Here is a 27,223-nt window from a genome sequence, read left to right as displayed (position 1 = left end):
CCCGTTGGGTGGGGCCGGGGCCGCGTGAGTGGAGGTGCGGAACTGGGGAGGGCTGCACCCTGCTCCCCCGGGCCCAGAGCCCCAGACGTCGGAAGAACTTGGGCACGAACTTGCGCCTGTGTGCACGGAGCGCAGGAGATCGGGAGGCCAAGAGCGTGAGGTCGGCCGCAGCCCGGCAGCCCGCCCCGCTGGCTGGCGCCCTTCCTCCGGGAGGATGGTGAGGGGCGCCAGGGGCGGGAGTGCGGAGGGCGGCGCGGGACTTTGCAGCACGGGGAGCCCACGGAGACCTCACGGGCCTCGAACCCCCTCTCCCTGGGGTGGAGCTTACCACCCTGACTTGTCCGGGAAGAGAGTAGAGTGCGGGGCATCGTTTTCCATGGAATCTTTGGTCCCTTTCCCCGCAGTTTTTACAAGTGCCTTATAAATTAGAGATCGTCATCTTTCATCTGTGATATATGTTATGGCTGTTTCCTTTCAGTTTGTCATTTGTCTTCTGAGCTTGCTGGTGGTGGCTTTTGCCCCATGCAAACGGTTTTTATTTTTATAGTAAAATTTACCAATTTTTTAATTTTCTTGCATTTGGAATTTTGGTCATATTTTAAAAGCTTTCCCCATCACCCAGGTTATAGTCATCCATTTATTTGTAATGCTTTATTTTTTACATTTAGATCTTTGATACATTTTGAGTTTATTCTTGTTTATGGTTTGAGGAATGGATCAAATTTTGTCTTTTTTCCAAATGGGTATCCAGTTGTCCCAACACCATTTATTAAAAAGATTAGTACTGCCTTAGTAACTTGAGATACCACCTTTATCATATACTAGATTTTTATATGTATTTTGACTGTTTCTAGAACTTCTATTCCATTGACATGTTTATTCATCTGTTGCAGAGAGGCTCTGTTATATATTCTAATGTCAGGGCTAGTTCCCCTAACAACTCTTCCTTCCCGCTGTTTTCCTAGCTATTCTTTTGTGCTTATCTTTACTTAGGAACTTTAGGATTGACTTCTGATTTATGATCAGTGGCAAAAAAAAAAGCTCCCATTGGGATTTGTATTGGATTTGCATTAAACTTATAAATTACAGACAGCTGACATCTTGAGATGGTGTTGAGATGTTCTAACCAAGAACAAAGGATGCCATTTCTTTGTTCTGGTTTACTTTTGTGTCTTTAAAGAGTGTTTATAGTTTTCTTACATAGAATATTTTCTTGTTAAGTTTGTTTCTAAACATTTTATCTTTTTTTTTTCTATTGTACATGAGGTTTTTCATTCACTGTATCTTCTCTTTGTGTATATGAATGCTGTTGACTTCCTTTCATTTTAAAAATTAAGGTATAATTTACATACAGCAAATTCATACTTTTTAATGTACAGTTCTGTGAGTTTTGACAGATGAATACAATCTTGTAACAACCACAAGAGATAAAAGAGATAAAGATATTAAAAAGTTTCATCAACCCCCCCCCCCAAATTCCCACTGGTTCCTTTGTAATCAACCTCTTCACTCAAGGTGCGTCCCTGGCAAATACTGGTCAAATTTTGGTCCCTATAGTTCCAGAATGTCATAGAAGTGGAACCATGCAGCACATGGTCTTTTGAGCCTTGCTTCTTTCACTTAGCATAATGCAGTTGAGTTTCATCCATGTAGTTAGACCTATTGCTAATTTGCTGTTGCTTTCTAATTTAATTCCACAGTGATTGGAGAACATGCTTTGTGTTATTTGAATCCTTTTAAATTTATAAGTTGAGATTTGTTTTCTGGACAGAATATGGTCTATCTTGATAAATACATTCCCATGGACAGTTCAAAGTGTGTTCTGTTGTTGGGTGAAGTGTTCTATCAGCATCCATTAGATTAAGTTGATTGAAAGTGTTGTTCAAGTCCTCATATCCTTACTGATGTTATGACTAGTTGAACTATCAATTACTGAGAAAGGATGCTGAAATCCCCAAGTATAATTGTAGACTTATTTCTCCTTGAAGTTCTATCCATTTGGGCTTTGTATGTTTTGAAAGTCTGTTGTTAGGTGTATATATATTTAGGATTGTTAATTCCCCTCGATGAATCTGTTTATCATTTCAGAAGAAGTAGAATAAAAGTTCTTATATTTATAAACATGTATAAATATATAAATATAGAATCTATAGTGATATATTGAAATTTATAATATTACATATTATATAGATTTATAGAAATATATAAATATAGAACTTTTAATCTATTACTTTTGGAGTGTTTTTTTTTAAGAGAGCAAGAGATCATGAGCAGTTGGGGAGGGGTAGAGGGAGAGGAAAAGAGAGAATCTTAAGCAGGCTCCAAGTTCAGCAGAGCCCCACATGGGGCTCAATCTCACAACCCTGAAATCATGACCTGAGCCAAAATCAAGAGTTGGGTGAACCGCTGAGCCACCCAGGTGTCCCTACATTTGGAGTGTTTAAAATTAACATTTTTAACCCATTGGGGGCTAATATTATTGTAGTTAGTTGTTGATTATGACATATGAATTTATATCTAATTTTCTTCATAATGAAAACTAATATCCCAACAATATTTATTAAATTATGATTCATCTCTTTACTTTCTTATTCCTCTTAATACTTCATGTTAAGCTTTTTGATAGATTAAGGTTTATATCTGAAATTTCTATTGTACCTCCTGTCATATCATCTATTCTTAATTTAGAACTATTTAGCTTTATAATTACTGCTTAATGATGCATTAAAAAAAATTGGGTGGAGGATACAGAAAGTTCCCATATACCACCTGCTCCGCCCCTAACTCCCCCATTATCAATATCTCACACCAGAGTGGTGCATTTGTTACAACTGGTGAATCTACATCGACACATTATTATCAAAGTTCATAGTTTACATTAGAGCTTGATCCTGGTGTTGTACATTCTATTGAGTTTTGACAAATGTTTAATAACATACATCCACCATTATAGTATCATACAAAATAGGTTCACTGCCCTAGAAATCCTCTGTGCTCTGCTGTTCATCCTTCCCTTTCCTCTAATTCTTGGCACCCACTGATCTTTTTACTGTCTCCATAGTTTTGCCTCCAAATGTTATATAGTTGGAATCATATGTTATTAGCCTTTTCAGATTGGCTTGTTTCACTTAGTAATATGCATTTGTTTCCTCCACATTTTTTTAGGCTTGAGAGCTCATTTATTTTTAGCACTGAACAATATTCCATTGTCTGAATGTACCATATATTTATCCATTTACCTATTGTAGAACATCTTAGTTGCCTCCAAATTTTGGCAATTATGAATAAAGCTGCTATAATCATCCATGTGTAGGTTTTTGTATAGACATAAATTTTTAACTCTTTAAGCAGCATGATTGCTGGATTGTATGGGAAGAATATGTTAGTTTTATAAGAAACTATCAAACTGTCTTGCAAAGTGAACACCATTTTCATTCCCACCAGCTATACATGAGAGTTCCTGTTGTTCCACATCCCTTGCCCGCGTTTGGTATTATCACCATTCCACTAGGTGTGTAGTGGTATCTCATCGTTATTCTAATTTACATATCCCTAATGACGTAAGATATTGAGCATCTTTTCATATATTCATTTGCCATCTGTATATATTCTTTGGTGAGGTGTCTGTTGAGGTCTTTTGCCCATTTTAAAATCAGGCTGTTTTCTTTTTTTTTAAGATTTTATTTATTTATTTGAGAGAGAGAGAGCGTGAGAGAGAGAGAGCATGAGCAGGGGGGAGGAGCAGAGGGAGAGGGTGAAGCAGACTCCCTGCTAAGCAGGGAGTGCAATATGGACTTGATCCTAGGACCCTGGGATCATGACCTGGGCCGAAGGCAGACGCTTCACCGACTAAGCCACCCAGGTGCCCCAGGTTGCTTTCTTATTGTTAAATTGTAAGAGTTCTTTATATTTTTGGATAACAGTTTTTTTTATCAGTTATGTCTTTTGCAAATATTTTCTTCCAGTCTGTGAAAAGATGCATTTTAAAGTGTGAAAGTGCATTTCATTTGGTATTGTCTTGGTTTTGTTTTTAATTTTATTATGTTATGTCACCATACATTACATCACTCCTTTTTGATGTAGTGTTCCATGATTCATTGTTTGCAAATAACACCCAGTGCTCCATTCAGTACATGCCCTCCTTAATACCCATCACCGGGCTAACCCATCCCCCCACCTCCCTCCCCTCTAAAACCCTCAGTTTATGTCTCAGAGTCCATCGTCTCTCATGGTTCATCTCCCACTCCGATTCCCCCCCTGCTTCATTTTTCCCTTCCTACTATCTTCTTTCCTTTTTTTTTTTTTTAACATGTAATGTATTCTTTTTTTCAGAGGTACAGGTCTGTGATTCATCAGTCTTATACAATTCACAGTGCTCACCATAGCACATACCCTCCCCAATGTCTATCACCCAGCCACCCATCCCTCCCACCCCCCACCACTCCAGCAACCCTCGGTTTGTTTCCTGAGATTAAGAATTCCTCATATCAGTGAGATCATATGATACTTGTCTTTCTCTCATTGACTTACTTCGTTTAGCATAATATCCTCTAGTTCTATCCACGTCGTTGCAAATGGCAAGATTTCGTGTTTTTTGATGGCTGCATAATATTCCATTGTGTATATATACCACATCTTCTTTATCCATTCATCTGTTGATGGACATCTTGGCTCTTTCCAAAGTTTGGCTATTGTGGACATTGCTGCTATGAACATTGGGGTGCATGTACCCCTTTGGATCGCTACATTTGTATCTTTGGGGTAAATACCCAGTAGTGCATTTGCTGGGTCGTAGGGTAGCTCTATTTTCAACTTTTTGAGGAACCTCCATACTGTTCTCCAGAGTGGCTGCACCAGCTTGCATTCCCACCAACAGTGTAGGAGGGTTCTCCTTTCTCCGCATCCTCGCCAACATCTGTCGTTTCCTGAATTGTTAATTTTAGCCATTCTGACTGGTGTGAGGTGATATCTCATTGAGGTTTTGATTTGGATTTCCCTGATGCTGAGTGATGTTGAGCACTTTTTCATGTGTCTGTTGGCCATTTGGATGCCTTCTTTGGAAAAATGTCTGTTCATGTCTTCTGCCCAGGTATTGTCTTATTTTTTAAAATACATTTTACTTTCATTTTGTCAAATTTTATAAATTACCATATTGGTATCTTAACTGGACTTGAATTAAGAGATTTTATATATTATATCTATAACTTGGAGAGTATTATCACTTGTAATGTATTTATGCAAGTGCAGAGAATATCAAGACTTTATTTTCACCATTAATAATTCTCTTAAAGTGATCTCATATATCCTTATCTACATTTTCTCTAAGAATTGATTTATTGATTCTTGTTTTTTTTTTTTTAAGATTTTATTTATTTGACAGAGAGAGACACAGCGAGAGAGGGAACACAAGCAGGGGGAGTGGGAGAGGGAGAAGCAGGCTTCCCGCAGAGCAGGGAGCCCGATGTGGGGCTCAATCCCAGGACCCTGGGATCATGACCTGAGCCGAAGGCAGACGCTTAACGACTGAGCCACCCAGGCGCCCCTGATTCTTGTTTTTTAATAACAGTTTTGAGATATAACTTACATGCTGTAAAATTCACTCTTTAAAGGTGTACAATTCAATGGTTTTAGTATATTCACAGTGTTCACCACTATCTATTGTTAGAAATTTTCATCACCCCAAAGAAACTCTGAAGTGCATTTGCAGTCACTCCCATTTCCCTCCTCCCCATAGATCGTGGTAACCACTAATATACTTTAGTCTTTGTGAATTTATGTATTTTGGACATTTCATATAAATAAGATCATATAGTATGTGGCCTTTTGCCACTGACTTCTTTCACTTAGCATGTTTTCAAGCTTCCTTACTGTTGATGAATATATCAAAACTTTGCTACTTTTTATTGCCAGATAATATTCCATTGTATGGATATACAACTTTTTATTTATCTATTCGTCATCTGACGGACATTTGGTTATTTTTACTTTTTGACTATTGTGAATAATGCTGCTATGAACATTTGTTGTCTCAGGCAACTTGGGCTGCTAGAAAAAATACCATAGACTGGGTGGCTTAAACAACACTGATTTCTCATAGTCTGGAGGCTGCAAGTATGAGGTCAGGAGTTCTTGGTGAGGACCCTCTTCCTGATTTGCAGATGACCCCTCTTGCTATTTTCTCACTTGGCAGAGAGCTCTGGTCTTTTCATCTTCTTATAAGGACACGAATTCTTTCATGGTGGTTTCACTTTCATGACCTCATCTAAACCTAATTACTTCCCATCTGACCCCATCTCCAAATACCATCAATCACATTGAGGATTAGGACTTTAACATCTGAATTTTGGGGGCACACAAACATTCTGCCCGTAGCATTTGTGAACAAGTTTTTATGTGGACATATGTTTCATGTCACTTGGGTATATTCCTATCTGGGTGTAAAAACATGTGGGTCATATGGTAACTCTAACTTTTTGAGGAATTGCAAAACTGTTTTCCTAAGTGGTTGTACCGTGTTACAGTCCCACCAGCAAGATATGAGGGTTCCAATTTCTCCACATCCTTGTCAACACTTGTTATTGTCCATCTTTTAAAATTTTAGTTATTCTAGTAGTTGTGAAGTGGTTTTGATTTTCATTCTCTTAATGACTAAGGATGTTCAACATTTTATTATGTCCTTATTGGCCATGTGTATATCATCCTTGGAGAGGTGTCTATTCAAATCCTTTGCCTATTTTTAAACTCGATTATTTGCTTTTTTTATTGTTGAGTTGTAAGAGTTCTTTATATATTCCAGATACAAGTCCTTTATCAACTATGATTTGCAAATCCTTTCGCCCATTCTGTGGGTTGTCTTTTCACTTTGTTGATGGTGTTGATGATTTTAAAATCTTTCACAATATGTGGCTGTAGTATTTGTAAAAAATGATTGGTTTTGGTATCTTTTCCATTGCTATATTTATCGTCATTTCTTTTTGCCACCTTATTTTGATGGCCAGGAAGAATTTTGAAAAATATATCAAATAGAAGTGGCAACAGAGAACATTTTTAGTTTTTGTTTTATTTTGTTTTTTCACTACTCTTCTGAGTTCAGAGTAAGCCTCTTTATTGTGCTAAAAGTTCCTTTATTTCTCTTTCAAGTGTTAAGAACAATGAAAAATGAAAGTAATAATCTCTGCCCTCCCCATAAATGGCTACCCCATACCCAGTCTTCTTTGTGAATGTGCAGCATTTTTTATTTTGGTTATCTATAGATTGCCCTTTCATTTTGCAGTAATAAAAACTTCTTTCTTTTCAGTAATGAGTTGTAGCTCTAGTAATTTATGTCAGTGGAAGAACATCATTATTTATTGTCATGTTTGTTATTTTTTTCCCTGTGATTTGGTGAGTAAATCTGACTTAACAAAGAATAAGGGTTAACTTTATGCAGTCATTTAGCCAGAATTACTGTCTTTTTTTTTTAACAAGGCAATGAGTGAAATCTATTTTCTTCCAAAGCATTTAAACATCGGAAAGTAATATAAAGGCCAAATCCTTTCAAATCTCAAATCAGATGTAAAAACTAACATCTTAAGTGTTTCTGTCTCTCTCAAAATTGCTAAGTTGGAAGACCTCAGTACAAAAGTAATGCTTTTCAGAAGAGTGGATAAAACAGATGAACTGGAAGTGGATGACATAAGTGAATTTTCAAAAGACCCTTCACAAGTTTCCCTTTTGGTTGCATTTCACAATATCCAAGACACCATGACGGAGAATGTGCTCTCCTTGCTTATGGAGTCGATTAGTGGCCTGTCAGAAGCCAATGGTGACTTCAGAGTGGAAGTAATACCCAATATTAAAGTTGCTGTCATGACTTTTCTCCAAAAATACTGGTAAGACAGACAATACCTTTTAACCTTTCATTTGCAAATTGTGGTTGTATCCTACTTTGAGATTCCAGGCATCCCACAGTGGGTTTTGTTTAAAAGTTGTGCTCTAACTCCCGTAAGATAATTGCCAAGGGATTGTGTATTATTCCTTCTGGTACTACTAATACCTAGCATTTATCAAGCGCCTTGCTCTATGCTAAGCACTGTGCTGAGTTTTTACTTACTTCATCTCAAAACATGTAGCACTATGAGATAGGTACATTATTATCCCCATTTTACAGATGAAGAAATCCAGGTTTCAAGAAAATTAAATGACTTGGTCACAGTCACACAGCTAGTAAGTATTTGAATCAGAATTCCAAATTAGACATTCTGACTTCTGAGTGTATTTTCTTAACCATTGTGAATGTGCCCTCAAATCCCATGAGCTTAATAGTTATAGGAGTTTATTTTTATGACAATGATATGTCCAAATAGAGACCAAGATATGGTGAAGTAAGGCGGGGGTGGGGGAGAGAGAAATTAGATTTAGGAAACAATATTGTATTATAATCATCATCATTATTATTATCAGCTTACAAAGTGACTGCACATACTTGATTTCATCTAGAAAGGTAGCTATTGATCTATGTTCCCAAAATGGTCTTAAGTGGAGGCCACTGTTAATGATAGCTGTGCACTCATGCACTCACAGTAAGCAATGTGGGATAGGTTGAAGTTGACACTGTGAAATTTAAATTTATGTAGAAATATAGTATCTAAATTTTAATTCTTAGTTACAGCCTCTAAATCAAATTACTCTTTCAAATCTGTTTTCTTTTGCTATGAAATGAAATTATAGTACCAACAAACTGATTTTTATTTGTAGATGTCAGGACATCTGTTATGTTTTTGTCGGACACAATAGAGTTCAGCAACTTCAGATTTTCCCAAGACTTCTGGAACTGACAAGAACCATCAGGGTTGAAAATCTGCCACCTCGTGTTGATAAGAGTTATGTAACAACTTTCTTTGAGAACCCCACAAATGGAAGAGAAGGAGTAACCAATGTGCAGCTTTTCCCAGAGAAGAGTTCAGCCCTGGTTGAGTTTTCTGACTACAAAGGTAATCAATTTCTCTTCTTTCTTGATCTTTAACCATTTCATGCACAAATGAAGTCAAATTAGAGGCCACACAAATGATTAGGAAATCCATCAAAGCCACCCATTCTTACTGGAATATGCCATGAATTAACTCAAGGCTTTGAACAGGTCTCTGTGAAGATGTAGCCAGAAGAATTGTTTTTTGTGCAGTAACAAAAAAACAGACAGCAAAACTTCTCTTGACCTCAATTTCTCTGTAGTTACTGCTTCATTTCTTTGTTTCCCTTTGCAGGAAAATTTCTCAATTGAATTTGTCTCAAACATACCATTTCCTCTCCTCTTACTCTTTCTTAAATCCATTCTGGAAGAGGTTTTTGCCCCCATCAGTCCACCAAAATTGCTCTTGTCAAGATCACCAATGATCTTTGTGTTGCTAAACTCACTAGCCACTTTGCAGTCCTCATTTTACTTGATCTCTTAGTAGCATTTGATTCAATGATCAATGTCTCCTTCCAAATGCCTTTCTTCACTTGCTGCTAGGATGCCACACTTTGTTTTTTTTTCTACCTCAGTAGCTGCTCATTCCCATTCTTTCCTCATTTACCTTCTCTTCTTCAACTTTTAAGGTAGAGCTCAGTTCTTTTCTCCTTTTTATCTTCACTCAGTTCCTTGGTGCTCTAGGGGCTTTAAATACTGTCTCTGTATCCGTGACTCCCAATTCATATTTGCAGTCAAGACTTTCTCATGAACTCCAATGTCTACACTCATTGCCCACTAGACTTCTTCACCTGATTGTCTAAAAGTATGACATAAAGACAACATGTCCAATACAAAACTCCCCATCCTCCTCACCCTATGCCACCAATCTGCATTATCCACAGACTTTCCCATGTCAGTTGCTGAGGACTCCATCCTCCTAGTTGCTGAGGCCAAAACCTGGGAGTCTCTCATATCCTATACCCAATCCTTTAGGAAACCCTATTCACTCTACCTTCAATATGTATTCAGAATCGTCACTTCTCAAAGAGTACAATGAGAATTTAGAAAATTAAATGAACCACTTTAAGGGTGGTAACAATCTCCAAAAAACCTATGCCACAAAATAGTTTATATTTTAGATAATATAAATAAATACCAAATAAATATCATTTTTAATGGCCATACATCACCTGCACGTCCCCTCCCAACTATGATCCTTAAGAAGAGTTGATGAAGCCAAAAAGCATCCCTGAAACTATAGGTGGGGATAGAAGACTGGTGGGGGGTTAGGGAATGAATGAGGTCAAGAGAAGAGAAGCAGAAATTAGGGTCTTCCTCACATAGCTTCGAAGGAAACCAGTCAGTCAGGAAAGCCAGAAATTGAGATGCTCTCTGGAGAGAAAAGGAGCTCAACTTTCAGTAGTGGTTTAAGAAGCTAATAGTCTTAGGACCAGACTGAAATAATATCTGATTCTTCGTACAGCAAGGAATTGATACCACTGGACATTTTTAATTGGTACTTTGTGAGAAGACAAACGTTCAGTATCCATCACTTAGCCGACTTCTACGTTTAAAACTGTATCCTTAGGACTCATTCCAACCTCCCAAATTTGCAAAATCTGAAGGTCCCATCTCATTCACATACTTGTCACCTAGTCCTTAATGCTAGTGTTGACATCTAAAGAGCTTTTTTTTTTTTTAAGATTTTATTTATTTATTTGACAGAGAGAGACACAGCGAGAGAGGGAACACAAGCAGGGGGAGCAGGAGAGGGATAAGCAGGCTTCCCGCCGAGCAGGGAGCCCAATGCAGGGCTCGATCCCAGGACCCTGGGATCATGACCTGAGCCAAAGGCAGACGCTTAACGACTGAGCCACCCAGGCGCCCTGAGCTTTTTTTTTTTTTTTAACAGTTTTTTATGGGTATACTCTGGTAAGTGGTTAATATCTAAGCATATTCAATGTCTCTGGAGATAACATGTACGGGTTGGGTTATCTGAGAGCCTCAATCTGCACTCCAGCCATTGTGAGCTAAAGTAGCCAGCAGGGGAAGCAGAGTGATACGGAGCGTAGTGCAACAGTTTACAAACTTTTCGTAAACCACAATGCACCCTAAAAATATTTATATATTTTATATCCCAACCCATATCTGCTTTGCAAACAAAAACATTTGTTGCAATTTGGAAAAAAAAAGTTTTGCTACAGCATGCATTTCTTGCTAAGGAACTGATATATTCCATTTTCTATTCTGTTTTGGTTTTGTTTGGTTGGGTTTTGAGGGGTTTTGTTTTGTTTTATTTTTTGTTTTTCATTTTTTAAGACCCTTAAAAATTCATATTGCTGATATCGTCATTAGAGGTTGGCTTTCAGCAATGACTTTGACACAAAGGGTGGGGGAGAGGGGTTTTAACTTTATCCCCACTATCTCCACCAGCCTGCCCCTTCAAGCCATCCTGAAGAAGCATACAATCTGTGTTAGTTTTTTATTGCTGCCTACCAAATTTCGTGGCTTCACATAGCAAGCACGTATTATCTCATACTTTCTGAAGGCCAGGAATTTGGGGGCAGCTTAATTGGGTGATTCTGGCTGAGGATCTGTGATGAGGTTTCTATCAACCTGTTCGTTGGGGCTGCAGGGATTGGAAGGCTTGCTGAGGACTGGAGAGTTTCTTCTAAGTTCACTCACATAAGTGCTGCCAGCAGCCTCCGTTCCTTGCCACGAGGGCCTCTCCATATGGCTGTTCGTGACATGGCAGCCGGCTGCCCCCACTGAGTTAGATGAGGGCGTGGGGAGGGCGGCAGTGCCTTTTGTAATCTAGCCTCCGAAGGGATATAGCATCACTCGTGCCATATTCTGTTGGTCACAGAGACCATCTCTGATACAATATGGAAGGAAACTATTCGAAGGCATGATTACCAGGACATAGGGATCATTGGGTGCCATCTTACTTACACAGTCTAAGAAAGTACAGCTTCAAGACAAATTCCATTTATCACCCCCTGCTTCTAGCTGGGTTGTCACACCTAAGCCTTCTATATAGAAATAGAGCACCACTGGCCTTTAGAATCCCAAAGGTAGGGCACCTGGGTGTCTTAGATGGTTAAGTGTCTGCCTTCAGCTCGGGTCATGATCTCAGGGTCCTGGGATTGAGTCCCGCCTCAGGCTCCCTGCTCAGTGGGGAGCCTGCCTCTCCCTCTGTCTGCTGCTCCCCCTGCTTGTGCTCTCGCTCTTTCTGACAAATAAATAAATAAAATCTTAAAAAAAAAAAAAAGAATCCCAGGGGCGCCTGGGTGGCTTAGTCGGTTAAGCGTCTGCCTTCAGCTCAGGTCATGATCCCAGGGTCCTGGGATCGAGCCCCACATCAAGCTCCCTGCTCAGTGGGGAGTCTGCTTCTTCCTCTCCCACTCCCCCTGCTTGTGTTCCTGCTCTCGTTATCTCTGTCTCTGTCAAATTAAATAAATAAATAAATAAATAAATAAATAAATAAATAAATAAATATAAATAAACAAAATCTTAAAAAAAAAATCCCGAAGGTATATACATATATATATATATATATATATATATTTCAAAAGATTTTATTTATTTATTTATTTATTTATTTGGGAGAGAGAGAGAGATTGAGTGAGCGGGGAGAGGGGCAGAGAGAGAGAGAGGGAGAGACTCTCAAGCAGACTCCATGCTGAACATGGAGCCTGGCATGGGTCTCGATCTCATGACCCCAAGATCATGACCTGAGCCAAAATCAAGAGTCAGATGCTTAACCAACTGAGCCACCCAGGCACCTCCAAAGGTATATATTAAAATCCTTCTATAATTTACTAGCTGGATAGCGATGGTAACATTACTTCCTTATTCTCTTTCCTCATTTAAAAAAGTCGAGATAAAATCAACTTCACAGAGTCACTGTGAAGATAAAGTAGGATAATATTTGTGAACTGTCTGACACATAACAGGTATTCAGTCAATAAAGTTATTATAATTATCAAAGTAGGAAAGAATGGAAAACACATTACTAATTTGATGAGAAATACTAGATATGAATTGTGCTTTAGATAGCTATATGTCTCAGCTGCTACAGGGTAAGGTGTTATTATTAAATGGTGTTTGGATAGTTCAGTGTCCTTCATTTTGTTATGACTTCTGACATAAAAGTACTGTAATAAACTATTTCTACTGGGTAACATTCATTTGAAAACAGGCTTGTGAATTTCATTTAGAACCCTCCCACAGCCCCCCAACAAAAAAGCAAAATAGTTAGCTTAGATGTAAGATCAGGCCACTAAGTCTGCTTGGCTGCAAACTCACTGTCCCCCAAGTTGATCCATTCCACTTTGGGACAGTTCTAATCACAAAAAAAAAAAAAAAAAAAAAAAATAGCAATGTATGAAGCCCAAATATGTTTTACTTATTATCCTTGTTCTTCCTTTTAGAGTTGTAGAAATAAGTCCTTTATAAGATGGTCCTTCAAATGTTTAAGGACAACTATGATGTGTGGCTCCCTGCCTTCCATCCTACCTATTATCTGTACTTCTGCAAGTTAAATATATTCAGTTCCTTTTATATGTCCTCATGTAATGTGGTTTTGAGTCCTTTTACAGCATCAGTTTCTCTCTTCTGAACACCATAGCCAGTTTTCATAATCCCTGTGCAAAGTTTCGCACCTTGAACAAAGTACAATACCCCAGGCATTGCCTGTTTTCACCAGTGAAAAGTAGAATAGGGTTATTATTCACCATACATATTCTCATTACTAAGTTTTTCTTATTATAGCCCCAAATCTCATTACTACCCTTTTTTTTTTAATGAAAGGACTTCATTTTTAGAGCAGTTTTAGGTTTACAGAACACCTGAGCAGAAAGTAAGGAGAATTCCTTCTACCCCCAAACAGCTTTTTCCCTAATATTAACATCTTGCATTAGTGTGGTACCTTTGTTACAATTGATGAAAAAGTATTGCTACATTATTATTAACTAAAGTCCATTATATTAGAGTTCACTCTCTGTGTTGGATGATTTTCTGGGTTTTGACAAATGCACAATGTCATGTGTCCTCAATGACAGTCTCATACAGAATAATTTCAGTGCCCTGAAAATCCCCCGTGCTCCACCTGCTCATTCCTCCCTCCTTCCTCCAAACCGCAGGCAGTCACTGATGTTTTTACTATCCCCACAGTTTTGGCTTTTCCAAAATGTCATGTAGTTGGAATTGTATAATATGTACCCTTACAGATGGGCTCCTTTGCTTAACATAGGCATTATAGGTGCGCCTGGGTGGCTCAGTCATTAAGCGTCTGCCTTCGGCTCAGGTCATGATCCCAGGGTCCTGGGATCGAGCCCCACGTCAGGCTCCCTGCACGGTTGGAAGCCTGCTTCTCCCTCTCCCACTCCCCCTGCTTGTGTCCGCTCTCTTGCTGTGTCTCTCTCTGTCAAATAAATAAATAAAATCTTAAAAAAAAACAAAAAAACATAGGCATTATATTTCCTGCATGTCTTTGGTAGCTTGATAGCTCATTTCTTTTATCTCTGAATAATATTTTATGGAGGCATCCTGTCCATTATTTATCCATTCACTTATTGAAGGACATCTTGGTTGCTTCCAAGTTTTGGTAATTATGAATAAAGCTATATTGCTGCTATAAACACTCGTGCAAGTTTTGTGTGGACATAAATGTTCAACTCATTTAGGTAAATACCACAAAGCACAAATGCTGAATCATATGGTAAGAGTATGCTTAGTTTTGTAAGAAGCTACCAGACTGTCTTCCAAAGTGGCCGTACCATGTTGCATTCCCACCAGCAAATGAATGAGAGTTCCCGTTGCTCCATGTTCTTCCCAGCGTTTGGTGACCTTTTTTTTTTTTCCCTTCTTAAATACAGCTACATCACTGTTGATTTATACAGAGTTTAGCATCAGTCAAAATCCCTTAGATATTTTTATATGACTTAGCTGCTAAGCCACATTATCCTTCTCCCAAACTTGTGCAGTTACTCTTTGGACCTCCCTTAGTGCTTTTCCTTTCCTTTGGTGCTTCTCCAGATGTCCTGGAGTCTCTTTTACTTATCAGGTTCACTCATAATCCAGCTGCTATGTGTATTGCTGTGAAGGACTCACACTTTTACAACCTTCTCCAGAGGGATTGCCTTCGGGAGACTAAAGGTCTGGAGGCTGGAGGTTCCTGGGAGTTTACATTCTTCACCCAACTAGGATCACCCATAGACAAATAACGGACTGGTATGGAGGTACAAAAACCCAGCTCCCTGTTTCAAGTTTGGGATAATACTATGATGAATTTATATACTCCAAAGTCCTTGCAAGATCAGGCAGAAACCAGGTTTTACTTAAACCACATTCTCTGTCTTTATTTCTCATTTCCTACACGTTTTTCCTGAGGCTACAACTTTAATAATTCAGTTGCACATGAATCCTCATCTCAGGCTCTGCTTCTAGGGAATCAGAGCTAATTTTATTACTCTTTTTGGTTATAGCATCTAATTGTTTTTAATGTTTTTGACTATTATAACTATTCCTTTAAAAAATCATAGTGTATTTCTTTTTTTAAAAGATTTATTTATTTTGAGAGAGAGAGAGGAGAGAGTGCGCTCAGGGGGAGGGACAGAGGGAAAGAATCTCAAGAAGACTCCTTGCTGAGCCCCGAGCCTGACGCGGGGCTTGATCTCACCACCCTGAGATCATGACCTAAGCTGAAATCAAGAGTCAGACGCTCAACCAACTGAGCCAACCAGGTGCCCCAATATTGTATTTACTTCTAACAGTTCATTTTTAGTTGCTTATGCATTATTGTGTGTATTTATTGAATCTTTAAGAGCCAGTTTTTTTTTTTTTGAAAAAAATTACCTCTCCAATATTATAATGAATGTCAATGGGAAAATCAGATTAATTGTATAAACCTTCACTGCAAAGTAAACTTTATTCCATTAGGTGAGGATTAGCTCCGTTGCATTCATTCACATCTTTCATTGAGCTGCCTGACAGTGGTACTATTTTAGGTAGACATACTATATTTCAGACTCTCATTAGTTTCAGGATTTCTTTTTATGCCAAAGATTTTGTCTGAATACCTACCTTTTGCTTTTTATTTTTTAGTGGTGGACGCCTCCTTGGCCCAAGAGCCTGTCTTCAGTGAAAGACCCATCTCTGTGTTTCCATATTACATGACTTCGGCATTGCCTTGTATGGAAAGGAGAAGCCTCTGAGAAAGTTGCCAGCACCATTTCTGGTGGCTCTGGATCCTCTCATATGGAAGATCTTGCAGAAGAAGCATCACCTGATTGAAATGATAAATTATAAAAGGGGAATATGTCACTGTGAGGTAACATGGCCCCGAGTCAGCTGTAAGGGGCTAGAGGTAACATTCAAATCCATGGCCACTGAACTCAAGGAAGAACAAAGATCAATGTCATCAAAACCTGGAATGAGGACATTTCTAAAAACTTCTGCCTATCATTTCTAAATATCAAGTCACCAAATTGAATGTGAAGCCAACGGCATGGGAAGACATAAAAAAGAGCATAAAGGATGATAAGATTTTGATTGAGTCTGATATATTCAAGAAGATAGTCATAATAACAGGTTGTTTGGAGGATGTGAATAGAACTTACTACAATTAAAGACACCTACCATAACATTGAAAAGGAAAAAAAAAATTTACAGAGAATGTGGCTGGTTCTTCTAGATTTTCTATTCTTCACATCAATGCTTTGAAAAAGTCTATACCCCAAGGAATTCTCAGGGTTGGAGGCCATTAATAATGCTTGCACTAAACATACCAGAGTACATGCAGGAGAGTATAAAGAATGAAATTCCTGAGCAAGGGAAAAGGACTGTTCAAGAAGCCCACTCCCAGTCCTTCTGGAGCTTTCTATTTGTTATAGGAAGTAGAGTGTGGAAAATTCTCTAACATTGTTTTAAGAAAGAAAATTCATAACCTTTTTGAGTTAGATCAGGCATGAAAAATACCTTTCATTTCATGGGTTACTTCTTTTTTGGGGGGGAGGGGCAGAGGGAGAAGGAGAGAGAGAATCTCATGGGTTACTTACCAAGCAATTGCCTGCAGCTTTGTGTTGAGCAAGTTTCTGAAACTCTATCTGGATTGATTGAAAAAGAGTGTTGGTACCAATTAATGTCTGTCACAGGTGTGGATGACGAGATATATAGGGATGGGGAGGTGATGTGCGCCATGTTATTACCATTGGTAAGTGTGAGAATACAGTCAGGTAGATCAACACCTCTTCCTAGATTCTGTGAAGATCAGATTCACAGATTGTGCCTTCATCAGCTAATATTTTGACTTTGAGTGAGTGGTTTCATCTCTTTGTACAGTTTTTTTGTTTTTTTTTTTTTCCAGGAGAATGAAGTTTCCGTACTAGATGATCTCTAGTGACCCTTTAAATTCTAAAATTCTTTGGCTGAGTAATAGTCAAACTACAAATGCATTATCATGGAGAACTGAGGGCCATGTCTTACTTTGGGTTCCCCCAGAAGAGAACCTGAGACAGGATTCAAGTGCCAATGATTTAAATAGGGAAGTAAAAGGTACTGATAGGGTGTGTGATCAAATCCGTTACCGCTTAATCCCACTAAGGAAACTCAGAGTGAGTACTACCTGGGAGGCAAGGTTGCTGGGGAGCTTTACACGAACTCCTGTCAATCATTGGATGAGGGCTTGAGGGGGGTGGGAGGGCTGCTTAATTTACCTGCAATTCCTCTCTGCTACACCTGAAGGGAAGCAGGCTTTGGCACTACAGAAAGTCCTGGGACAAGAAATACAGTGGGAGGGCCGCCTGGGTGGCTCAGTTGGTTGAGCATCAGACTCTTGATTTCAGCTCAGGTCATGATCTCAGGGTCCTGGGATTGAGACCCAGGTAGGGCTCAGTGTAAGTGTGGAGCCTGCTTAAGATTCTCTCTCTCCTTCTCCCTCTGCCCCTCCCCCCAAAAAAAGAAAAGAAAAGAAAAGAAATACAGCTGGAAATATGACCAGAATGCCCTTACGTAGTAAGAGCCAGAGGGTATGAACAGGGTCTGCTAAGCTACAATTCTTGGGGGAATAAGTAAAAGAGCTCACTGGCATTTGGAGTTAAATATAGCTGATGCTCAAAAATCGTGATAGTAAATTATTTGTTTTTGAGTCTTAGGGTTGGATTATGAGTTGAGTTAGAGAGGTGTGGAATCTAAGGTTATTTCTCAGAGTTATATGAGAAAAATCTCCAGATAGCATTGGGTCATTATTTTTACTGTTTTCTCCACAGTCAACAGACCAAGTCAGCTGGAAAAATTATCTTTCCAACAGTAATGTGATAGCCTCAACCCAAACCAGAGAAGGTCTAAACCTCGTGTTGATAAGTGGAGATGTTATCTATTTCCAAGTAAGTGGTGCTATTTAGTAAATCCGATAAGAAACAATGGGGCCTAATTCACCAGTTCTGTAATTTAAGGTCAAAGGTTAAGATCTTATAAATTTGAGGAGTTAAACCCACCTGAAGTTTAAGCACGGCTATACTTAACCATCCCCTGTATTCCACATGTTCTCATGTGAAGAGATCCAGGTTGACCACAAACACCGGTGTGCACATCTACCTCTTTTATTTCTCTATAACTTATCTTGACCTACTTTCAACCCAGTTCTATTCCAATCATCATTTATGGGGAGGAGATATACACATCATTTTATAATATCACCCTTCACAAAAGTACCCTGTCACTTCTGTCTGAGCACTTTCTGAGACAAAGGCAGAATGGGAAAGGAGAAAGATTACCAAGGCAGGTACTAAAATCTCAGCTTGGCTTTTACTTGCCTCTTCTCCTATTGCTTTGCCCCCTTGGAATCACCAGTTAGCAGGAGATGCAAGCCCTATATTCTATCTATAGTTGACATTCACGATACTCAATCCTGGCTGCATGTCAGAACCATCTGGGAAACTTTCAAAAATAGAGCTGCCCAGACCCCACCCCTAGAAATTCTGATTTTAATTGGTCAGGTATGTGGTCGGGGGGGGGGTCAGTAGTTTTTTTTTAAGAATTCCAGGTGATTCTAATATGCTGCTAAGGCTGAGAATTACTGATTCGGATTCTTCTTCAGAATTCTGTAATTTCCACCATTTTGACACTTGCTATTTACCTTCAGAGGGCATACACTCAAGATTAATGGAAAGAGAATTCTTCTGAGAAATTTGGAGACTCATGGCTTATGAGCCACTGGAAATATTCTTTGCTTTTGTGCAGCTAATGAGATGGCAGCAGCCACTTTCCTCATGTTCTCTAGAGTAGCTAGAGTCCTTAAACTCCTTTGTCACATGGTTTCAGGACCTTGTTCTCAGATCTTCAGGTTGAAAAGGTGAATCTTATAATTTTACCCAGACTTAAACTGGCACTAATCAAACTCAAAAGACTTATTTGTAAAACTAGAATTGTAATTATTTAATTGCAATGAGGAAGCTAATTGCTATGGCTACTGGTAAAAAAAAAAGCTCTGTAGCTGCCTATTATGAGATTGCTTGGTGGGCATTCTCAGATCAGAAAAGAACTAGGTAACATAGAAGTACAGTAAGTTTCTTTGTCAGTCTAGGAATAGACATAGTGTAGTGGTTATGCAGACCAATGACAAAGCTAGTTTTGGCAGGGTTCAAATCCCACTCTACCACTGGCCAGCCATTGATCTTAGTCAACAACTCCCTTGGACTCAGTGTCCTTAGCTATAATTATGGATGATGACAATATTAGTGTTGTGAGGTTTAAATAAAATAATCCACATAAAGCATTTAGCACTTCCCTGGCACATAGCAAAAACTCAGAAAATGATAGCTACCGTTGTTAGCCACTTACAACAGACTACTCTACGTTTTACCTGACCCAATTAGTGCTGCAATCTAGTTGAGATAGATATTCTGTACCTTCATCTTATAGACAAGGAAACAGGTCTTTTCACCACATAGTCTCTTAAGTTGATTATTAAACTCTTGACAACTCAGTCAGGATACCTATTCTCACCATTGGATGATGCTGTTTAAACTTTGGAGTCCTCTAACTCTTTCTTCTCTGAGTTCCTTTCCTTATCCCACCTAGTTTCCCAGCCTCCTTGCACACTCTCTCTTGTATATGCCCTTTCCTTTTCATTCCCACAGTCAACTCGTCCTTCAGCACCCCCAGTCACCTCTCTCACCCTCCAGTCTGTTCTCTCCATAGCTGTTTGATGCATGTTCATCAGAAGCTCCCTGCTGCCTGTAGCAGAAAGTCCAAAAAAGTATGAGCTTTCAGAGTCTTCCATCGTCTGGCCCCAAATCTCTTTCCAGCCCTGTCTCTCACCGTTAGCACTCTCCATTAGCTAAATTGGACTACTTTCTGACCTTTCTCAATTCTTTGTGTTTTCTTAAATATCCACCCACCCAGAATGCTTACTGCCTTCTTTCTTCCTGTCCCAGCTTCATCCCTTATCCTTTTTGCATAGACTTTACTAACCAGTCCAGTTTAAAGGATTCCTGCCTTTTTTGAATTTCTATAGCAATTACTAATTGTATTTTTAACACAGTTTCTTTTGATTATCTTCAACTGATTTAAACATTAAGAATATTTTACTGTTTTACGTGTTAATATATTACTTCCCCAAACTGTGTAGGAATCAGTAAGCAGGGAGTGTGGTGACGGTGGGCTGGATCTTGGTTTTTTGGCAAGCTCACTGACTTTTGTCCCTGTGGGGAGCTTCTCAGGTCCTGAGATTAGTTTATGTTAACTAACCTCATATAAGATTGAGGAGGACCCATGGAAACCAATGAGAACAAAAACACATCAGTCCAAAACCTATGGGATACTGCAAAGGTGGTCCTAAGGGGGAAATACATAGCCATCCAAGCTTCACTCAAAAAAACAGAAAAATCCCAAATTCACCAACTAACTTTACACCTTAAAGAACTAGAGAAAAAGCAACAAACGATGCCTAAGCCACACATTAGAAGAGAAATAATTAAGATTAGAGCAGAGATCAATGAATTAGAAACCAGAAACACAGTAGATCAGATCAACGAAACTAGAAGCTGGTTCTTTGAAAGAATTAATAAGACCGATAAACCACTGGCCAGACTTATCCAAAAGAAAAGAGAAAGGACCCAAATTAATAAAATTATGAATGAAAGGGGAGCGATCACGACTAACACCATGGAAATAGGAACAATTATTAGAAATTATTATCAACAACTATATGCCAATAAATTGAGCAACCTGGAAGAAATGGATGCCTTCCTGGAAGCCTGTAAACTCCTAAGACTGAAACAGGAAGAAACTGACAACCTGAATAGACCAATAACCAGTAATGAGATTGAAGCAGTGATCAAAACCTCCCAAAAAACAAGAGTCCAGGGCCTGATGGATTCCCTGGGGAATTCTACCAAACATTCAAAGAAATAATACCTATCCTCCTGAAGCTGTTTCAAAAAACAGAAACAGAAGGAAAGCTTCCAGACTCATTCTATGAGACCAGCATTACCTTAATTCCCAAACCAGGCAAAGACCCCATCAAAAATGAGAATTTCAGACCGATATCCCTGATGAATATGGATTCCAAAATTCTCGACAAAATCCTAGCTAATAGGATCCAACAATACATTAAAAGGATCCAACGATACATCCACCAAGACCAAATGGGATTTATCCCAGGGATGCAAGGGTGGTTCAACATTCGCTAATCAATCAATGTGATAGAACACATTAATCAGAGGAGAGAGAAGAACCATATGGTTCTCTCAATTGATGCAGAAAAAGCATTTGACAAAATACAGCATCCTTTCCTGATTAAAACTCTTCAGAGCATAGGGATAGAGGGAACATTTCTTAAGTTCATAAAATCCATCTAGGAAAAACCCACAGCGAATATCATCCTCAATGGGGAAAAGCTGAGAGTGTTTCCCTTAAGATCAGGAACATGACCAGGATACCCACTCTTACCACTGTTGTTCAACATAGTACTAGAAGTCCTAGCAACAGCAATCAGACAACAAAAAGAAATAAAAAGTATTCAGATTGGCAAAGAAGAAGTCAAACCCTCTCTCTTCGCAGATGACATGATACTTTATGTGGAAAATCCAAAAGACTTCACCCCCAAATTATTAGAACTCATACAGCGATTCAGTAATGTGGCAGGATACAAAATCAATGCACAGAAATCAGTTGCTTTCTTATACACTAACAATGCAACTGTAGAAAGAGAAATGATTCCATTTACAATAGCACCAAAAACCATAAGATATCTTGGAATAAACCTAACCAAAGAGGTAAAGATCTATACTCTAGGAACTACAGAACTCATGAAAGAAATTGAAGGAGACATTGGGGCACCTGGGTGGCTCAGTCGTTAAGCATGCCTTTGGCTCAGGTCATGATCTCAGGGTCCTGGGATCAAGCCCTGCATCGGGCTCCCTGCTCTGCGGGAAGCCTGCTTCTCCCTCTCCCACTCCCCCTGCTGTGTTCACTCTCTAGCTGTGTCTCTCTCTGTCAAATAAATAAATAAAATCTTTAAAAAAAAAAAAAGAAATTGAAGAAGACACAAAAAGATGGAAAAACATTCCATGCTCATGGATCAGAAGACTAAACATTGTTAAAATGTCTGTGCTACCCAGAGCAATCTATACTTTCAATGCCATCCCCATCAAAATTCCAATGACATTTTTTGAAATGCTGGAACAGACCATCCTAAAATTTGTATGGAATCGGAAAAGACCCTGAATCGCCAAGGAAATGTTGAAAAAGAAAAACAAAGCTGGGGGCATCACGTTGCCTGATTTCAAGCTATATTACAAAGCTGTGATCACCGAGACAGCATGGTACTGGCACAAAAACAGACATATAGACCAATGGAACAGAACAGAGAGCCCAGATATGGACCCTCAACTCTATGGTCAAATAATCTTTGACAAAGCAGGAAAAAACATGCAATGGAAAAAAGACAGTCTCCTCAATAAATGGTGCTGGGAAAATTGGACAGCTATATACAGAAGAATGAAACTTGACCATTCTCTAACATCATGCACAAAGATAAACTCAAAATGGATGAAAGACCTCAATGTGAGACAGGAATCCATCAAAATCCTAGAGGAGAACATAGGCAGTAACCTCTTTGACATCGGCCACAGCAACTCCTTTCAAGATACATCTCCAAAGGCTAGTGAAACAAAAGCAAAAATTGAACTTTTGGGACTTCATCAAGATAAAAAGCTTCTGCACAGCAAAGGAAATAGTCAACAAAACAAAGAGGCAACCCACAGAATGGGAGAAGATATTTGCAAATGACACTACAGATAAGGGGCTGGTATCCAAGATCTATAAAGAACTTCTCAAACTCAACACCCAAAAAACAAATAATCAAGTCAAAAAATGGGCAGAAGACATGAACAGACACTTCTCCAAAGAAGACATACAAATGGTTAACAGACACATGAAAAAATGTTCATCATCATTAGCCATCAGGGAAATTCAAATCAAAACCACATTGAGATACCACCTTACACCAGTTAGAATGGCAAAAATTGACAAGGCAAGAAACAACAAATGTTGGAGAGGTTGTGGAGAAAGGGGAACCCTCTTACACTGTTGGTGGGAATGCAAGTTGGTACAGCCACTTTGGAAAACAGTGTGGAGGTGCCTCAGAAAATTAAAAATAGAGTTACCCTATGACCCAGCAATTGCACTCCTGCGTATTTACCCCAAAGACACAGATGTAGTGAAAAGAAGAACCATATGCACCCCAATGTTCATAGCAGAAATGTCCGCAATAGCCAAACTGTGGGAAGAGCGCAGATGCCCTTCAACAGATGAATGGATAAAGAAGATGTGGTCCATATATACAATGGAATATTACTCAGCCATCATAAAGGATGAATACCCAACTTCTACATCAACATGGATGGGACTGGAGGAGATTATGCTAAGTGAAATAAGTCAAGCAGAGAAAGTCAATTATCATATAGTTTCAGTTATTTGTGGAACATAAGGAATAGCATGGAGGACATTAGGAGAAGGAAGGGAAAAGTGAAGGGGGGGAAATCGGAGGGAAAGATGAACCATGAGAGACTATGGACTCTGAGAAACAAACTGAGGGTTTTAGAGGGGAGGGGGTGGGGGATGGGTTAGCCCGGTGATGGGTATTAAGGAGGGCACGTACAGCATGGAGCACTGGGTGTTATACGAAAACAATGAATCGTGGATCACTACATCAAAAACTAATGATGTATTGTATGGTGACTAACAAAACATAATTAAATTTAATTAAATTAAATTAAAAAAAAGATTGAGGTGAGAAATGAAACTGTTATGTGGCCCAAAGCCATAGGCACCTTTTAACTTATGATGAGGAAGTGCTCCCCAAAGAACCAGAATACTCAAAATCCACATGATCAAAGCATTCTCCCCTCCAAATTTGAATATGAAATCAGAATAAATGGAATTGGACGAATTGAATATTTAATATCTAGTGGCATCAGGTCATGACCCCATCTCACCAAAGGGATGGCCTCAGCAGGCATTGGAGAATTCTTGATACCCCTGGACAGGCTTGAGTGGACACTGCTTACCTTCACCTCAATGACCTTCCTTTGTCTAGGTCTTCAGGACTGACCAGACCCCACCCCCTTCAGACAGACCCATTCTTTCTTTAGGTATGTTAATAAAGTCAGAACAATTACTCTCAGTCCCTGCCAGCCTAAAAGCAACTCTTTCTCTTTTCAGAGGTCTCTCTCAAAGGTCTGTGTTTTTGTCTCTATCTGTCTCACTATTTTTCTCTTTCTGCTTCTGCCTTTCATTCTGACTCTTCTTTGTCTGTGGTCTCTGGTTTGCTCATTTTCATAGCCCTATCCTGACTTATCACATGTTGACTTGACAGTAATGGGTGATGTATTTCCTTAATTTCTAAGTTTTAGAGCTCAACTCATTATAGTATCTAAGTACTAAGAACAGATTGTAAACCCCTTGAGGGTAGGGCTGACAGGTCAGTATGATAGACAAAACATATCTTATGCATTACCCCACAATACTTGGCAAGTCATAGGTGCTTAGTAATTATTAATTGATTCAATCTCTAACAAAATGTTGCTGTTTTCCTGAAGGCCGATGTAATTGTCAACACCGTTCCCATGAATCTTCAACTTGGAGGAGGAACACTATCTCAGGCTCTTTTGCAGAAAGCTGGTCCAAAGCTCCAGGAAGAGTTATATGCCACCAGGCAGGGAACAGAAGAGGAAGTAGGTAGCATATTCATGACAAGTGGCTACAATCTGAGCTGCCAAGCTGTCCTCCATGTGGTGGCACCAGAATGGGATAATGGAGCAGGGTCTTCTCAGCAGGTAGGGAAAATCCTTAGTTCTCTACTTCATTGGTAGCTTTGGTAATCTTCTGGCATGGTAGAGATCTGTGGTTCCCAAGCAAAGTGAATTTATTCCCCAGGGGAAATTTGGCTTGTTACAACAGTTACTGATAACTAGGAAGTGGAGGCCAGGGATGCTGCTAAGCATCCTACAAAGCATACATCAGCCCCTGCAACACAAACTTTTCTGGCCGAGGCTGAGAAACCTTAGTATTGATTGAACTTTGTCTATTTGTTGAATTCTTTATTACATTCCATGAACAGTCCATCAAAGCTACCAGTTATTTCAGAATAATTGATCCTCAAAAGTAGTAACAATTCTTGGGGTTCTCCAGGAATGGTATCTGAAAATTAGTGTAATGATCCTTCAGTATAACAAAGAGATGCAGCCAGAGCTGTGGTGAAGAATGAAGGGTCATTGCTCTTCTTTTGATGACTTCTCACCTCTTCTCCCAACTTTCTTTTTTTCAGAATATGAAAGTAACATATGTATATTAAAGAAAATGCAGGAAGTAGAAACACTAAAATAAAAATTATAATCCAGCCACCTGGAGATAAATTTGGTTAACATTTTATTGATTCCCTTCAAGTCAATTTTATACATACTTATTTCTTAGTTAAGATTCCCTTTCAATCATGTTTTAATCCTGCTTTTTTAAAAATTGACATAAACATTTACCCAATGTCCATAAACATTGCTTTTGATTGCAATAAGACACCACTGTTTATGTAGCCATTCCCATACTATTGGAGCCTCCTTCCTGCATGAGTTGGAATCTCTCTGGAACGTCCTCTCCCCCCCTTGTTTTCCCTTTCTGACTCCCTGGACCCAGACAAAGCCAAGAATAGCCAAGGAGACCTAGTCACAGTTGCTGGAGCCATAGCTCTTTCTGTTTCCCACCAGCTTAAGCCCTAACTTATATAAATGTATTTTGTACATTTCAGATCATGGCGAATATAATCAAGAAATGTTTGACAGCTGTAGAAGAGTTATCTTTTTCATCAATCACATTTCCCATGATCGGAACAGGAAATTTGAGGTTTCCCAAAGCTATTTTTGCTGAACTAATCCTTTCAGAAGTGTTCAACTTCAGTAGCAGTGCCTGGCAGAAAACCTTACAAAAAGTTCACTTTCTGGCATATCCAGGTGATGATGAAATCCAGCAGGTATGGTTACATATCTCTTCTAATCATTCTGACAAGTGAACCTAAGTGCAACCAGATGTCTTTATGGATCTGTAAATAATAATGTTTTCACTTCCCTGTCCATAAGTGTTGGTTGCTGATGGGGGGTTGTCATGACTTTACGAGATAACACTGATAACTCATACAGTCCTTCCTAGACAGTTTAGCAAGAGAAAAGAAAATTTGTACTTAATAAATTCTTAGGAAGAAGCAGAAAGTTATTGGCATTAAGAGTGGCCCAGATATTTTAACACTGACTGAATGAAAGCCAAGGCATGGCTCTGTGTATAGGGAAAAGACCAAATAAGAGAAACCTCAAGAATTTAGGGGGTTTTTTTGGATAGAAGACAGCCAGTCTACACAAGTTTATGAGGGTCTAAAGCTAGAAATAGCACTACAGCATTCAGTAGGAGAGAGGGCACTCAAAGCACATGTACTAAGAACTGAGCCAGCTACATCACCCTTGTAAAGTAGCATTCCTACAGATGCACTCCTTAGCTGGTTGGCCCAGTCTGGGTATCAAAATCTGGTTCTCATTCTTGAAAAAGTTATATTGATTTTATATAAATTGTGCACAGTTATAGCAAAAATGCAAACAACATAAAAGTACAAAGAAGAGGCGCCTGGGTGGCTGAGTTGGTTAAGCGACTTCCTTCGGCTCAGGTCATGATCCTGGAGTCCCGGGATCGAGTCCTGCATCGGGCTCCCTGCTCGGCGGGGAGTCTGCTTCTCCCTCTGACCCTCCC

At 39.1% G+C, this 27,223-nt stretch overlaps 1 protein-coding gene and 1 long non-coding RNA gene across 2 annotated transcripts; both read left to right on the top strand.

The window, feature by feature from the left end:
* Positions 1-26,982, top strand: LOC118007029 (protein mono-ADP-ribosyltransferase PARP15-like). The gene is made up of 4 exons (XM_035000024.1): positions 1-217; positions 18,199-18,315; positions 25,036-25,272; positions 26,238-26,982. The coding sequence occupies exons 1-4, from the start codon at positions 215-217 to the stop codon at positions 26,496-26,498; spliced, it is 618 nt and encodes a 205-aa protein (XP_034855915.1). The 5' UTR covers positions 1-214; the 3' UTR covers positions 26,499-26,982.
* Positions 6,613-16,596, top strand: LOC118007030. The gene is made up of 3 exons (XR_004678253.1): positions 6,613-7,871; positions 8,737-8,972; positions 16,037-16,596. It is a non-coding gene; the product is annotated as an uncharacterized LOC118007030 (long non-coding RNA).
* Positions 26,983-27,223: the final 241 nt, after the last annotated feature.

The sequence above is a fragment of the Mirounga leonina genome, unplaced genomic scaffold (genome assembly GCF_011800145.1).
Source record: "Mirounga leonina isolate KUSES-001 unplaced genomic scaffold, KU_Mleo_1.0 Mir_115, whole genome shotgun sequence".
In the NCBI taxonomy this organism is placed as follows: domain Eukaryota; kingdom Metazoa; phylum Chordata; class Mammalia; order Carnivora; family Phocidae; genus Mirounga; species Mirounga leonina.
The sequence above is the reverse complement of the archived record's forward strand: the minus strand, read 5'-3'. Positions and strand labels throughout refer to the sequence as shown.